Source organism: Oxyura jamaicensis, chromosome 5, assembly GCF_011077185.1.
Source record: "Oxyura jamaicensis isolate SHBP4307 breed ruddy duck chromosome 5, BPBGC_Ojam_1.0, whole genome shotgun sequence".
In the NCBI taxonomy this organism is placed as follows: domain Eukaryota; kingdom Metazoa; phylum Chordata; class Aves; order Anseriformes; family Anatidae; genus Oxyura; species Oxyura jamaicensis.
In genome coordinates this window covers 30,236,595-30,249,016 of record NC_048897.1, presented here as the reverse complement: position 1 = coordinate 30,249,016, position 12,422 = coordinate 30,236,595, and the positions used below count along the sequence as shown (strand labels likewise).

General features: G+C 49.8%; 2 protein-coding genes across 4 annotated transcripts in view; one reads left to right on the top strand and one right to left on the bottom strand.

Annotated features, from left to right (window-relative positions):
* Positions 1 to 1,943, top strand: part of C5H11orf49 (chromosome 5 C11orf49 homolog) — an 82,152-nt gene extending 80,209 nt beyond the window's left edge. For both annotated transcript variants that reach the window (XM_035329238.1, XM_035329240.1), the window contains one exon: positions 9 to 1,943. In XM_035329238.1, coding sequence (XP_035185129.1) covers positions 9 to 189 — 181 coding nt within the window. In that variant the 3' untranslated portion in view covers positions 190 to 1,943. The remainder of the gene's footprint in view (positions 1 to 8) is intronic.
* Positions 1,944 to 2,157: 214 nt separating this feature from the next.
* On the bottom strand, positions 2,158 to 11,467 carry ARFGAP2 (ADP ribosylation factor GTPase activating protein 2). Of its 2 annotated transcripts, XM_035329227.1 has the most exons (17): positions 11,244 to 11,467; positions 11,025 to 11,143; positions 10,287 to 10,359; positions 9,914 to 10,045; positions 9,744 to 9,824; positions 8,704 to 8,806; positions 7,993 to 8,049; positions 7,397 to 7,441; positions 6,252 to 6,304; positions 5,685 to 5,821; positions 5,057 to 5,188; positions 4,457 to 4,585; positions 4,248 to 4,376; positions 3,761 to 3,887; positions 3,572 to 3,662; positions 3,333 to 3,451; positions 2,158 to 2,880 (listed from the first exon to the last, which is right to left on the bottom strand). In XM_035329227.1, exons 1-17 carry the CDS (start codon positions 11,313 to 11,315, stop codon positions 2,860 to 2,862), a joined length of 1,620 nt encoding a protein of 539 aa, XP_035185118.1. In that variant the 5' UTR covers positions 11,316 to 11,467; the 3' UTR covers positions 2,158 to 2,859. The 2 variants fall into 2 exon arrangements, with proteins under 2 accessions (XP_035185118.1, XP_035185119.1); XM_035329228.1 differs by lacking the exon at positions 7,397 to 7,441 and having other exon boundaries at positions 11,244 to 11,465.
* Positions 11,468 to 12,422: the final 955 nt, after the last annotated feature.

The window sequence follows — 12,422 nt, the reverse complement described above, 5'->3', positions numbered from 1 at the left end:
TCTTGCAGGATAGCTCAGGTTTCAGGGCTTGCCATCTCTGCTCCGACCAGCTCCAGCGGGGACACTGCTAATTTGCCTGTCCGTCACTCACCCAGGATTAACTCTCCCTGGAAACCTCTCCACCATCGCCGAAAAATGGATGCTGAGAGTGAAGGCTCCAACGAAGAGACAGACTCCTCTGAAAACTGAAGGTTGTGAGGGTGGGCACTGGTCCCATCTTTGGTTTGTCCAGAACTCACGGGAGGTACAGCACCTCCTCCCAGAGCATCTGCTCCGGCCCTGGCTTATGTCCACATCACCAGTACGTGCGTGGCTGTGCCAGTCCCCGTTACCAAGTCCACCTGTCCCTTCCCAGCAAGAGCGCTGCTTTTTTTTTTTTTTTTTTTCCCTAGATCCAAATTTGTGTAGGAGTAGCTCCTTCGTGGAAGCTCTTTCCAGCTGCAGAGTTCTGCTGCCATCTGCTGGCAAGTAAAAAGACAAACCAGCAGCGGTTAGAGCTGCAAGTACTTGGAAATAGCCCAGTGTTCTCCCTACCAGGGCTCTCCCAGTTCAGCAGGTGCTGGAGCAGTGGGAGTGCTAGCGCAGGCTGGGCGCCAGTGTTTTGTTGTGTAGCTGTGTTCAGACTTGGCCTAGACAATAGAGTGGTTAAATCACCAGCGGCAGCTTTGCATTCATGCTCCATTACAATTATTCCCAGTAAAGCTGCACCTGCATGTGATCAAAGGTAGAGAAATTCCTCAAGTTCCTAGAATAGAAGGGTTTAGGTATTGCCTTGCCACCTGTCACAGCTTCCTCCTCCATGAGTCCAAGACAAGCCAAAGCAAACAATAAGCTAGATTTCAGTAAGTACTGCATGGGGCTTTGCGGCTGCTCTGCTGTGCCGAGTTCCCTTCTGTGAGGCCTCCCACGGCCTCCAACAGCACGTTAAGCTCATTTGCTGAAAGCAGGCTTCAGAGAGGGGGGTGGGACAGAGAGATGAAAAGTCTTCAGAGTGTTTGGCCACAGGTGGTGGTAGGGCCTGCAAACATAGAGCGTATCTGCTGGGGTTTGGTGGGCAGAAGCACTGGGGGAGAAGGAGGCAGTTTTCAAGTGAGTCCCAGGTACTTTTTGTAAATATTGGCATTGCTGTAGCATTGCAGTGTGGCCTGTACAGCTGCAAAAAGAATTAACAGCCTCAATGGTAACTAACTCTACAGCTTGGCCTCCACAGACCTGAGCAGTTGCCTAGCCACGCGCCTCTGTCACAGCTTGCATGGACTAGTTATTTCCGGAGACATTCCAATTTCTTGTGAGCCTTTAGGAGCCTCCTTGCTCTTCCCTGCCCTAAAACACTGCACTGTGTGGGCTACTAAGATCTGTTAACCCAAAGCTTAGCGCTGCCCTAAGCTGAGTGGATTCAGCACATGCTGGAGCTATTTAAAGAGTAATCCCTTAACTATGGCTGACCTGGCTGTGGAGGTAGGGGGAGGAATTATTTATTGATTTTAAGTTATCAGCATGCTCTTTAACTGCACGTTCTTTCCCACCCAGCAGCAGGCAACAACTGAAGCCAGGGAATAAAGCATACAGTGTAAGGCCTGGGGCCAAGCCTGAGAAACTGTTTTGTGCCTCCCTCCCAGGCCCCAGCGGCCTCTCATGGGGCCTCACCATGTGGACCCTGCCCAGGTGGGGCCCGCTGCCACCCCCAGCACAAATGGCATCGTGCCCACACCACCCATGCAAGCACGTTCACCCTCAGCCACTTCCACTCCCGCCACAGCCCTGGGGGTACCACAGCCCCTCTGGCTGCTGCCACGCAGCCCCCGATGGAGCAGGGGCGTCCGTGTGTATCTGGCACAAGGTGGGGGCCCAGCCCTGGAGGGGGCGTTTGCTGACAGGAACCCACGGAATTAAGTTGTTTTGCTCATCCAGTAATTTTGCAATAGTTGCAAAATAAGCACAGGGGGAAAAAAAGGCCTATCCGATCCTCCACTGCATAAAGAAAAGCAAAAACAACTCTTGTTGGAACCACACTCAGAAGAGCCCACCTGAGTAGGACTAAGGTTACAGTCCTCATGGGGACAGCCTCCCTCACCCCCGTCCCACTTAAGCCAGGGTTTCAGGACCTTCCTCTCTGTCCAAGTCTGGATGGAAGATAGGGCAGGGAAACACAATAACCAAGGGTCCAGCAAATATCTTTATAGTACTTCATGGCCTGGGCCTTTTTTTGCTCATGATGTGATTCGAAGCTAAAAAAAATAATCTTTGCTTGATTTGTTCTCCCGCATCAATATATGCCAGTTTACAAGACAATAAAAAGGATTATCCCATGGTAAAAGGCAGACCCTGCAAATACAGAGGAATTGTGACACCATGGCTTACCATGCACACTAGAACCTTGCAGCTGAAAACGCCTTACCCGTGCTGTGAACTGCTGCAGCAGCCTGCTTGGGATCAGGCAGTAAGAGCACTGAGCAGAACAGAAAGCCAGTCATATCCATGGGGACCAGGTAACATGTTCAGAAAAACAGCATTCCCATTTCCTCTGTCACATGGTCAGCTAAGGGATGGGCCAAGGATAGGAGCACTGATGAGGGCAGTCACAGGAATTCCCACATCTTTCACAGCAGTGAGGTTATCCCCATCTCCACTGGCTAGTAGATAGCAGTGGGTCTGAGGGCACATCGAATTTTAATGCAGAGTGGAATCCAGATATTTGGAAAGCATCTTGGGCACAGCCATGTCCTGCCCCCTTCTGCTTTCCTTCTCCCTTCCCCACCCACCCCAGACAAACTAAGACAATCCTGCAGAGTTTACTCCAGGCGAAGGTGGCATCAATGCCTCCTGCTGGCTTCCCTGCGAGTTGCAGTTCCTGGGTCATCAATATGAACCGTAACGATCCTGGGGAGGAAACACACCAAGACACCATTCTATAGCGCTGTGCAAACTCCAAAGAAGCAAACAACAAGGTCTTGGGGGGTGTTGGGATTAATGCAATCAAGACATAAGTTGTCAGCAAAAGGTTACCTCAAGAGAGGACACCTTGCAAAGACAGGAGGTAAAATGGGCTCAATTTTTTAAGTTTAAAGATCTGTGGGAAAAGGCATATCTGACGTAACACAGTAGCCTGTTCAGCAGTAGAATAATGTTGTCCAAGTAGCATTCACTGGCCACCTGGAATTGCTCAGCTATCGAGTCCTCAGCTACAAAGGGCACATCTCTACCTGGGACTTTCCATATAATTTGAGAAGACAATGATAATCCCAGTGAAATCACTTGAAATCGCCAGGATATGGTAAAAAGTCCTTGAGCATGACTAGAACCTATCTGAAGGTGCTGTAGTGCAACCTCACCTGGAGGGAGTTCATCACCCCGTTGGCTAGGACAGCCATCTTGCCAGCAACTGACTTGACTCCTTGCTTGAACTGTGCAATATCGGCTGCAGGCAGGACATTTCCAATAGACACGCCACCTACAAGAACCAGGAGGAGTAAGGCTGGAGTTCCCCAGCTCCAGAGAACACCCTGACCCCCTCCTGTTGAGGTCCTCCAAAGCTGCACGCCCTTCCTCAACCCACTGAGCACTAACAAACCTGAGTGTGCATTCTCAGCCTCCCCAAACAGGTCGGCAGAACTGATAGCGCTGCTGCCTGAGAGCTGCTGCAGTCGGGATCTGGCTTCATACTGCAGAAGAAAGGAAAACAAAAGGTAAAGGAATGGAACAAAGAACAACCTGAGCAAACAGGAGAAGATGAAGTCAGAACACTGCAATGTGCATTTACCTCAGCATCTGCTTCCCGCCCAAAGAACATATCTGAAGAGATAGCTTTAGCTCCTGCAAACTTCTGCCGAGCTTCATTTGATTCCACAACTGATGTCCTGCTCTCTGTATCTCTTCTACCGGTGGGCCTGAGAAAGCAAGAGAGGAGACATCTCAGCTTAAGCTCACCAAAACAGTAGAGAAAGACATGCCTCATATCCCATCTGATTGAAGGAGAGCAACAAACCCCAAGGGCTAGCTACTACCAGAGTTCTCTCCACCCCCCACCCCAGGACAGACCCCACTTGATGACCATAAAGGCTGTGACACAATAGGAAAAGAAGTGCCCAAAGGATCTCTCACCGAAGGCCCCTTTTCTCAGGATTACCCATGTAAGTGATCTGCAGCACAAGGCTCAGATCCTGTCACAACACAGTAGCATCTCTCCCACAACTCCTAGACCCATCCCTTTGTCCCATACAATGAAAGTACAGTAGCAGGTACTTTACCTCTCTGAAATTGGCCGAATACTGGAAACTGTCACCTCCGGTTCCTCCTCTTTGTCAACACCCCACGAAGAGTCTGTTTCCCATCGTGAGCCAAAGGCATCTTCAAATGAGAAGGGACTATATTTGTACCTAGGTACCAAAAACAGGTAGTTTAAGCCAGATATTACATTTAGGAACAAGTCAAACATTACGCTGAAGCTTAGTCTTACTTGGGGGGTCCAGATGTAAAGCTTCCAGCATCTTCAAACAGGTCCAATTGGGAACGGGAAGATTTCACGGCCAGTGGTGTCTCCTGCTCAATGACTTGCATCTCGGACATCACCGAGTGTGAAACAGAGCTAGGGCAACAAACAGGCAGTCAGGGCTGACAGGGCTCACCACCCAGCCCCTACAGTCTCCCTCAACACTGAATCTGGCCTTCACAGACAGCGCAGGTGTCACAAGTCTGGAGGGAAGTTGTGGGGAGCCAGCCCCCTTGACCACATGTCAGGCTTGACTCCCTCAAAGTCTTTCCTAAGGAAAGTAGGGTGATGTTTGCCTACATGTAGACATCTGTAGAGTTGCAAGACTCTAGAGCTAGGCACTGACAGGCCACAAGCAACTTTGGAAGAGCTCAAATGAGAACTAGAACCTCTGATCAGTGGCCATTCCTTCTGGGGTGTGAAGCATTTTTAGACACAGTCCAGCATGCAAGCTGTTTAAATCCCTTCCTTTTGTTACTACAACAGCAAGCTACTGCCTCCGGGAAACTATTCTAGAGCAGAATGGTTCCAAAGCACCTCTATCCCACACCATCCACAGCCAAGTACCTTCTTGACACCAAGCCCATGCCTAGCCTCTCAGCTTGTTCACGCTTCTTCCCTTCAAGGTTCTGAAGTTTCTTCTCTTCCTTCTTCCGATCGAGCTGCAGTTCCTGATAAGCCAGTCGCATCGAGGTGACTCTACAGGAAAGAGCTGCAGTGGGTACCAGCCCATTACCCTTCTGCCCTAGCCCAGCCCACGCTGTGGAGCAACAAGGGGAACAGCAACCCTGACAACCCCTCAAAACACCAGCTTCCACAACAGCCCAGCCAAAAACCCCTTCATAGCAGCTTGTCTTCCCACCTCATCTCCACTGGGATGCAACTCTTTTCTAGCCAAACGTGATTTTCTTGGTGTAGGCCGGGGGTACAGAGGCACAAGAATACCTGCCCAGTTCAGCCTTTGCCTTTATCAGTCCTGGCCAAAGGTCCACAGAAAAAAGTAAAATATTCCTGTATTGTCTCCTTAAAATACTTCCAGAGGTGCTAATTTGAATAAAATGCAGCAGTATACTTCTACCCCGCTGTAAGGACTGGTTTGGGATGTTCTGTACTCATACTAGGCAGTCCTGGGGTGAGCAGCATCAACCACACGTTACTTCTACCTTAAGGTGTACAGCCCACACAGGGCACTTACATGGACTCCTCAGCTTGTTTCCTGGACTCCGCTGCCTGCTGCTCCTTCAGCTGCTCTGCCACCTGCGCTTGCCGCTCAATCTCAGTGAAGCTCTGGCTGCTCACTTTCTGGGCTCCAAGGCCTTTTTTTGCACCCAGCTGAGAAAAGAAAAGAAAAGAAAAGAAAACATACAAAAAGGACTTCTTCCCCCTAAGTTGTTCATAGTACAAGAAAACCAGCAGTTCAAGCTTTCGGTCTCCCTGTTTAGTCACAACCTACAGACCCAGTACAGCCTGCAACAGAGGGTGGAAAAAAAACATGAGAGTTGACCCACCAGTGCCCAGTGTGAAGAGATCAGCCACATATACTCCAAATTGTAACATGTAATGATCCAAACCCTATTTAGTTTTGTCCATTAATTTACAAGCTAGCTTTCAAAGAAGGCAGTGAGATAAAGCTCTGCCTTCCCCAAATGGATCTCTCAGAAGACAGCTTGGTTAAGGGCAAAAAGCAAAGCACCAGGGAAAGGACAGCAGTAATATGAGACGTGCTCTGCCTCCTCTCCAGGAAATAAGAGCTCTGACATACCCCTTTCTTGGCAGCTCCCGGCTTCTTCTTTCCGATGAGAGAGGATTTAAGTTCTGCAAGAAGAGGGAAGCAGCAAACAAACAGAAATGAATTAATTTAAGAAGCCAAAATTAGTCAGGAACCCACACAAACATCCACCAGTCCAGCTGCTACAGAATCCAGGGCACACCATGCAGCTTCGCATTAGAAAGCTGGGTGATTTCACCCAGCCAAGAAAGATGCACTGAAAAGCTCCACAATTGCAGGCTGGTGGCCTAGAGAAGCATGCCCATCCCTGGAGAAGCTTGTAACTGAATTAAGACTTGCAAAAAGCTCCTCCAGGTGTCATGCAGTTGGCGACCCTGTCCAGTACAGATCAGGGTTGCTAGAGACACTAGATTTATTTCATACATAAACCCAGGAAAACAAAGCTTCAGAGCCACATGAAAGTCAGTGTCTCACCAGTGCCTTAGGGACAAAAGCAGGAACCCTAAAGCTGTGTTTACACGTACAGACCACCAACAAAATGGACCTAAAGTGCAGCGAGCTGTAGAAGCAACAGGTTCCTCAACACCATCTACCAGAAACCTGTCACTCTGAGGGCATAAAGCACGCCACACCTGTAAAAACAGCCAAGATCCAGCCAAGCAGTAGGTACCTGTGGAAAATGTGTAAAAACAAAGCAAGCATAAAGAGGAACTGCCCGGGACACTTTTCCAGCTTTTAACATTACGTAGCTCTAGTCTTACTGCCCTTGTGGGATTTTCTTCCACAAAATTGTCTCCTTGCTTTCTACACCCACATGACTTTTGACAATCCATACTTGAGATACTGGGAATGCTGTCAAGAACAATCTTTTTCGTTTTACCATAAGTTTTTTTGAAATAAGGGGTTTGGGACATTCATCACTATCAGACTGCTTTCAGCATACTGTTCCTGATTTATTTTTTTTTTGATTACTGTCAATAAATGTTTCAATAGAAATAACATTAAGATCCATTTCCAGAGAAGTAATAGCTGGTTTAGATCCCAATATGATACATGTAAGCTTTGGCTCATTCTCTCCCTCTAAGCACAAGAAGCTAAAGTTATTGAAGGCAGAATTACAAAAGGGGCAGGCAGAGTTGTCACAAGCAGCCAGAGCAGGCCAGCTGTTAGCCAGTTACCTCTGGCAGGAGCAGGCTCTTGTGTTGATAGATACATGGACACGTCTGAGAAGAGACAAACACGGGGAATGAACAGACGCTTAAGGACACAGGCTTTCCACCCAGGATGAAGCCCCCTGTGGGCTACGAACATGCTCTTGATAAGGAAAGAAGCTCTGCTATATGTGTGTGGCCAGGACAGTAATGGTGGGGGACAATCAGATATCAACTCCTGTTACTCAGCAAACACTAAAGATGTATTTGTTCCAAGCTTCTGGGGGGAAAAGCCAAACAAAACACAAAACAGCCACGTGGCCTTGATCAACCAAGTTCCAGATATGCAAATACCAAGTTTTGTCCAAAGCCCAGAAATCAAAACAAGTTTTTGAGAATGATACAGCTTTGGACTCAAATCATCCAAAGGAGCAAGAAACCTCCAGTAAGCTGTGGATTGGTTTTGGAATTTACAGAGATCCTCAGTACTTGCTCCACAGGAAGATAAGCACCTTTCAACATTCTGAAAATAGGCTCTTCCGTTCCAGTTCCACTAAGCTTACTACAGAACAGTATGTATAACAGCAAGGCTGATCTGGGAGATCCTGAATAGTGTTACTTACCTAGAGGAGCTTTAGGAGATGTGCTCAACAAATCAATAGATGGGCCTTGGCTGGGATCTGCGAGCACAAGAACAGAAGAGAATATTCAGAGAAATTCTCCCCCTTTTCTCTCTGTGTGCTCACAGTTCTGCTGTATCTCTTCTACTTCCTCTGCCCCCCATCACCCAGAAAACCCCTCAACAAGCTAATTTCCATTTGGAAGGTATAATTCCCCAAGCACAACTACCTTAGGTCTCTACAGAGCAAGTTACCCGTTCTGCAGTGCTCTTAACACATTAAAAGTAAATACTCTGGCAAGGGAATGCACAAAGCTGTTTCAAATTACATCTATGCTCCCACATTCCTGGTTTCTTTGTAATTCACCCTAGAAACGGTTTTCAGGTCTGAAAATAACATGTGAATACAGAACAATCATATTCAAGGGATGGAGAAAAGTGTTTAAATGAAGAATTATGTCTGCAACTAGAGAAACAGGGCAACTAACCCTAACTAAACTGTTTTTCATGCATTTCAGGAAATGCAAAGAACTGACTCCTTGAGCCCAAACAGAGCTGTTCTTTTAAGCGTTCACTAATTTAACATCAGACAGCACAGTGTTTCTTCAAGCCTGAACCAAGGGGAAAAGTTTAGCCCTTCCACCTGTGGTAGAGGACGGTACTCTCCTGGAAATTAAGTCAGGTTCTTGAGAAAAGTATTAAGCAGGGAACTCACTTGACGCTTCACTGCCTTCTGATGACTTTGGTGCTTTTTCCACCTCCAGGGAAGACTGTGCAAGATTCTGGCTGGCATCTGCTACATCCCAGGTACTGGAAGACTGCAAAGAGATGCTCATTCCAATGATTTGCAGAGAACGAATGAATCTAACCATCCTGAATTTGCTTCAAGTTCAGTAACCCGTATTGAGTTTGAGGTCAAGAGAACACATTCCCAACTCCAGACTATGCCTTCACTGAAGATAAGGGGATGTGCACCTGTCCACTTATTATCAGGGACAAAAAAAAAAAAAAGAGAAGCCAGAAGCTAAGCTGAATATGTGTCCTGGTTTTGACTGGGATAGAGTTTTCTTCCTAGGAGTTGGTATGGTGTTGTGTTTTGGATTTAGGAGGAGGCTGGTGGTGCAAGAAGCTGGGAGAGGACACAACCAGGACAGCTGACCCACACTGGCCAAAGGGATGTCCCACACAACACAGCATCATGCTGAACAATGAAACTGGGGGGGTGTTTTGTAGAAAATTACGTCAGCTGAAAGCAGGACTATGAGTTTCCCTGGAAAATAACTGTGAATTCTATTGTCCTTACTACCAGATAACTAGTTGTCACATCACTATATTCAGTTGAAATAGTCCCCCTTGCATTGTAGAAGCACTTGCCTAAATCCAACCTTACCAAGGTCTGTACTGGAAAGCTGACTAAACCAGAAGTTTCAAGTAATAGCCACAGACTCTGCATTAAAGCAGTAGAAAAAGCATTTTCCAGGGAGTAACTGATGACTGAGTATCCCTTGAAGATGAAGATACTTTCAAAGAGAAAGGATATGGATATTACAGGCCCCACGTGGAAATATTCAGATCTGTGGATTATATACCAGGCTGATGACTGAATCTTAGTTGTTCCATGTTCCTACTGAATGTGTATACAACTTAAAATCCCTCCAATCTAAGCAGGACTGCTCCTACCGCCTCTCCAGGCTCCTCGGTGACCAGCTGGCTATGTTAGAGCTACTAAGGCTGTCTGGTTGGACAGCCTCTCACCTGCGTGTGCTCCATGAAGAAATCAGCATCGCTCTTGTCAGGGGAATGCCCAGGGGCTCCACTCAGTCCATCTATGAGCAGCTGAATAGAAGAGAGGAAAGAAGAAGCTATCCTACAAGGCTCAGCACCCAGTTCTACATGTCTAACAGCAGAGAGCCACTTAGACTTACATCAGTGCCATACTTGGCCATGGCAGCACTCGCCAGCTGCCGGATCTTCTCCCTGTACATCTGGGCAGCTCGACTATTGTACTTCGCATTGGCATCTGTTGTAGTGCAGCCATGCTGACGGAAGAAAGCAGTCTGAAAAGAGAACAACGTTCAGTCTCCTGGCTGCCAGGCCATTCTCAGGCAAGCATTAGACACGATGCAAAGACAACAGGAAGAGGAGGCTTCCCAGAGACAGATATAATTCTGAGCACGTAGTATGAACCCCGTGGCAGTAAGGTTGGTACCGTAGAAGCCACAAAGGAAAGGGACAAGGAACAGAGCATGTGGCTTAGCAAAACAGAAAGCAAGCAAAACGCCTATAAAGGCTCCTTACCGCGTTGGCATTGCTGCCGACTTGCATGCACCTCAGCTGGAACCAGTTCCAGTTAGAATCCAGCTCTGTGGACCTGAGCGAGAACAAGTTACTCCTATTAACAATAGGCAGGCGTGCCAAATGAAAAAAGCATGCTCTGAGCTCAAATGCCAGATATCCCACTTCTATCCCAGCAGAGTAACGGTGGCAAAAGGGGAAAGGATATCTTGATAACTTCTTTACTCCCACAGTGAAACGATTTGAACTTTTAAAGCAAGCAATAAAGTCAATTTCAGCCTCACAAGTAACACAGCACTTAAACTTAGAAGGTGCCTCACCGGCTCGGCTTGTTATGAGGGTGGGGCGCGAAGCAGGACAGCACGACCCACCACTTTCCTTCCACGTCTGATCTCACCGCAACACAAAAGGGTCATGCTCAGCCCGGATCGGGGCAGGACACATGACGAACCACCAAGTGAGGCAAAGCGGCGGGACGCCTCTCCTACCGGTTACCCAACTTATCCGAGCGCCCACGGACGGTGGCTCCGTCACCCACAGAGCTTTACCGAGCACTGACATGGGAACCCAAAACCATTCCCCCAGCGGGCTAGCACAGAAACGACAACCCCAAGGTCCTCTGCCTTACAAGCAGGACTTGTGCTCGCCAGTACTGCCGGGGCCGGCGCCCTCAGCGCCTCCAGGGCTCCGCGCGGTGCCCCCGGGGCTGGGGACCCCCCGGTGCCGGCGGCCGCCACGCACCTGATGAAGCTGAGGTGCACGCCCAGGGCGCGGTGCGCGCCGGAGCAGTCGATGCAGAGGAAGACGCCGTAGGTGACGCTGGCCCAGCTCGGGTTCTTGGCGCCGCAGTCGAAGCAGGACTAGAGCGGGGGGAGGCAGCGGTCGGCGGGGGGCCGGCGGCTCCCTCCCCGTCCCCGCGCCCTCCCCGCCGGGAAGCGGCCGCCCGCCGCCGCCCGTTACCTTGTTGGCCGGCGCCGCCCGCAGCCGCCTGAAGAAGGCCTGGATCTCCGCCCGGCCCGGCTCCGCCGCCATCGTCTCTCCTTCCCACACGCCACCGCAAGCCGCGGGCGGCGCTACGGGAGCCGGCCGGGCCCCGACGGGCCGCGGGGAGAGGCCCGGCCTCCGAGGGGGGTGGCCCGGCCTCCGCCACCCGCCCGCCTTCGGGGGGCTCGGAGGCGGTCGCCGGTGAGGGGAGTTGTGCCGCGGGGCTCCCGGCAGCGAGCCCTTCGTGCTGCGGCAGGGGAAAGCCACTGCAGGGCGACAGGGGCTGAAGTGCGGCGGCGTCAGGGTGTCACTGAGGTGGAAGGCACCGGGATGTCCTCACCTCCCAGAGGACACTGCACACCAAATTATCGCTTAAAAAAGAAAAAAAAAGAAAAAAAAAAAAAGAAAAAAAAAAAATGTGCTGGTGCCTGGGTAAGGCGACTTCCAGTTTAAATTTAAAGGCTTTCCGTTCGCTTGGTTCCCTTTTTTCCACAAGGGGACTGTAGCATTAACTGCCATAGGAACCTGTGGTCCGTGACCTTAACAAGATCCATAACACCGAGACGCACAGATACAATCAGGAACAACTGAGTTGTTGGGCAAAAGACCCTGAAAAACCCAAGGTTTAGCAGAGGAATTAGGCCTTGCACTCTGGGCCTCACTGCATGCCCAGCCTAGACCCGATCTAGGAGGCAGGTTGCCCCTGAAGTAAGAGGAGAAGCTTCTGGTGACACACCTGGTCTGAGCTTCCCCAAGTCCCTGAGGTGGGAGGTGAAGCCTGGCCAGCCCAGCATGGCACAAACCTGGCTGCCCCCTGCCTCACAGCCTGCCGTGTGGTGCTCTCACACTGCTACCTTGGTGGTGTGCATGCCCATTTCAGGGTTACCCAAGCAGTGCTGGGGAACCAGCTCAGGTAAAAGTAACCGATAGCTTTTTGTCACAGCTGTTTTTAAACCAGCTGAGCTCCCTGCTCCCATTCGTGGTGCGGCTGTCTGAGCACATACCAACAGAGCCAGCACGGAGTGCAGCAAGGGCTGGCTGCAGCCTAGCAAAAAGGGAGCCGAGAGGAGCTCCTGATAGGGCTATGCCTTCAGCAGCCTTGGCCCATCCCCACAATACCTGAGCCCAACAAGCAGTGGAGGCCCAGGGTAATAG

Coding starts and splice junctions, on each gene's coding strand:
- ARFGAP2 (XM_035329227.1), bottom strand. CDS start 11,315: ATGGCGGCGGAGCCGGGCCGGGCGGAGATCCAGGCCTTCTTCAGGCGG. Junction 5,822..6,251: donor CGGGAGCTGCCAAGAAAGGG/GTATGTCAGAGC, acceptor TTCTTTTCTCAG/CTGGGTGCAAAAAAAGGCCT. Junction 2,881..3,332: donor GGGTGATGAACTCCCTCCAG/GTGAGGTTGCAC, acceptor TTTCCTCCCCAG/GATCGTTACGGTTCATATTG.